Source organism: Octopus bimaculoides, chromosome 11, assembly GCF_001194135.2.
Source record: "Octopus bimaculoides isolate UCB-OBI-ISO-001 chromosome 11, ASM119413v2, whole genome shotgun sequence".
In the NCBI taxonomy this organism is placed as follows: Eukaryota; Metazoa; Mollusca; class Cephalopoda; order Octopoda; family Octopodidae; genus Octopus; species Octopus bimaculoides.
The window spans coordinates 41,488,544-41,491,285 of NC_068991.1; the positions used below are offsets into that span (position 1 = coordinate 41,488,544).

At 32.3% G+C, this 2,742-nt stretch overlaps 1 protein-coding gene across 1 annotated transcript in view; it reads right to left on the bottom strand.

The window, feature by feature from the left end:
• LOC106879740 (kielin/chordin-like protein) overlaps positions 1–2,742 on the bottom strand; it is a 50,240-nt gene that overhangs the window by 35,287 nt on the left and 12,211 nt on the right. Inside the window, exon 4 of the mRNA XM_052971978.1 lies at positions 2,184–2,351. Within this exon, the coding sequence (XP_052827938.1) occupies positions 2,184–2,274 (91 nt within the window). The 5' untranslated portion in view covers positions 2,275–2,351. The remainder of the gene's footprint in view (positions 1–2,183; positions 2,352–2,742) is intronic.

Below are 2,742 nucleotides of genomic sequence, written 5' to 3' on the forward strand. Positions count from 1 at the left end.
ATCTTACATCTGCAAAATCTCTGTGCTAAATCTTCTATTTTAAGCAAAAATTGTGAGAACAGGTAATCAAATTTTATGAAGAACGGAATCAGCAATCAATTATTGAATGAAGATTTCTACAGAAATGCTACATTTCTGTGTGATATCATGTTAAAGCAAAATCACTTGAATATTTCTTTGCAAGATAAAACTTAGTCTATATATATATGTGGCAAAAAATCCAAGCAGTTCGAAAAAAAGTTATCTTTTTTCAAAAGTTCTTCAAAAGGAAATTTCAGATGAATATTTTTCCTTTTTAGGAAAGGTCATTGGTGAACAGGAAGATTCCTGCAAATCATTTGAAGAATATGCAGCTGTTATAGACTTATTAATTGAAGACTACAATGTAAGGTTCACTGACTTTGAGAATCATGTTATCACACTCAAATTAGTATTTCAACCTCATCTAGGCTCCTAAAGAACTACATATGGAATTGACTGAGCTAGGAGAAGATCATATTTTAGCGTCCTTATTTGACATTAAGAAAGATCCAATTGAAATATGGAAAATGCAATAGAATAGCTATATCTTCGGCAACAAACACGATCATTTTGTTCCTGCTTTTCAATCATTTATTGCTGAGAATCTACATTTTACTACCTAACCAAAATAAAGACGTCCTTTAGGTCATAAATGACGGATACCCATCAGCTGAAACTGCAGACCTCCATGTTACAACCAAACATTCAAATATTTTCCTACAAAAAGCAGTCAGAACGGAGTCATTAAAATGTTAGCTTTAGAATTAACAAATCTTTTTTCCCTTTTTGAAGTTAACTAAGACACAGCAATGAGATTTTTTAAAACAAAATAATGTAGATTTTGAAGAATATCTAATTGATGTTTTTTTGAATGCGGCCTCATTAGATTACAACTAACTTAACGTGGCCTTCCAGCGTGAAAGTTTCCTCACCTCTGCCCTAGGCTTCGTAGCAAAAAGACAACAAATAAATGGCCAGTTAGACGCGACGTCCGGGGAGCACATCTCGTAGGTGAAGACGCTGACTACATTTAAATACATGCAGGGGAAGTGGGGAATTCCAAATATAGATCTAGTGTCATTTGATAAATATTCAAAGAATTGTTTCTTAGATTTTGCAATACATTCTTCCTTTTCGATAATTAGAGCAATGTCATTTATGTTACAGCTATTTTGTATTTATTTATTTTTCTAAAAGAAAATTTTTAAGTTGAAAGAAGTATGTTAACATATTGAACAACTACTAAGTTATTGGTATTGAGTTCATATTTGCAAAATATTGTTTCAAAGGAAAGTAATTTTATGTGGCAATTCGCAATTCCATTCAATCTTTTTTTTTCAGGATATAAATGGACATAGTGACTACAGATGAAGAAAGGTATCTCTCATTTATTCAATGTCCTGAAACTGTTGAGAAGGATTTTATTTTTAAGATGCTGGACACTCGGAAATAGTTGACATTCTACCGATGCAATTCGTAGTTTTCGATCGTGAGCAACGAAGAGAACAAATGTTACCTGCCATATCTCCAGAATAAGTTTGTTGATTATACTTCACATAAATACTACAGACAATACCAAATGCATTTAATCACGCAATACTGGAATCCTTTAACAGTTTCATTTTACCAACATTGTGAAACCATCATGTTGAAGATTGACATGACATTTAGAAGGAGGGTTTGAGTAAGCTAGTGTCCCAAGAGAACAACGAATTATGAAAACACAAATCATTGAAAAATTAACCATATATTAAATTCGATGTTGTAAGATCATTTATGACTTCCATTTTCTTTATATTGGTTTTGAAACATTACTGTCTGACTCAGAAAACCACCATTCCAATCCCAATATTTTTCTCCAAAACCGGGTTTATGATAATGTAAAGATTGTAAGACAATGACAAACATAAGATTTTAAAGTTGCGGCTGTATTGTTATAATAAAACCTATATCACTGAAGAACCTGTAAAGACGGCAGCTTTATAATTTATATCACTGTCCACTATTGGCATCATATTCTTGTGTCTATTTTAAAATTCAAAGTGTGATATAAAATATAACTGGTCAATTTAATTTCGACTTAAACAATAGACATTTTGATATTTAAAATGGTGATACAATATTTAATACATCTGGCTAAAAAAAATATCTTTTAGAATTACCTGGGGTTGTTGTGGAGGGACATATCTTTTCAGTACACTTTACTTTTCCTTTGGACTTGCAACTGCACTTATTACATTTATCTCTAGCCATGAATGCCTGCCCAAATACGTATATATGTCCTTGGTAACGGCATACTACGGCAATTTCATACTTTTTTGCTGTAGTTTCTGAAAGAAAAGTTTTACACGAATCCAATATGAAGCTGAAGATGCTTCCTTTCACATAAAGGAAAAAAACGGCGCGAGAATATCATATGTGAATTTTCCCGCGATAGACACGAAACATAGATACATAAAATAAAATGTTTAGCTTATTTCTGTGTCACTAAAGGCATCTAACAGAAGAAGCAAACCATACCAATTATTGATGTGACTCATTGTCTAATGAGCGCTGGTAGTAAATAAAGAAACTGGGTATAATCTTATTTTGCATTAAAATTCGTTCATAAGAAGTGGTATACTGCAGCTGATAGTGTAAGAAGCATCTTATATAATATCATTCTGCTTCTTCTTGCTGACCGCCTGTTTTGTCCGTGTTACGTCAATGGATATATATATA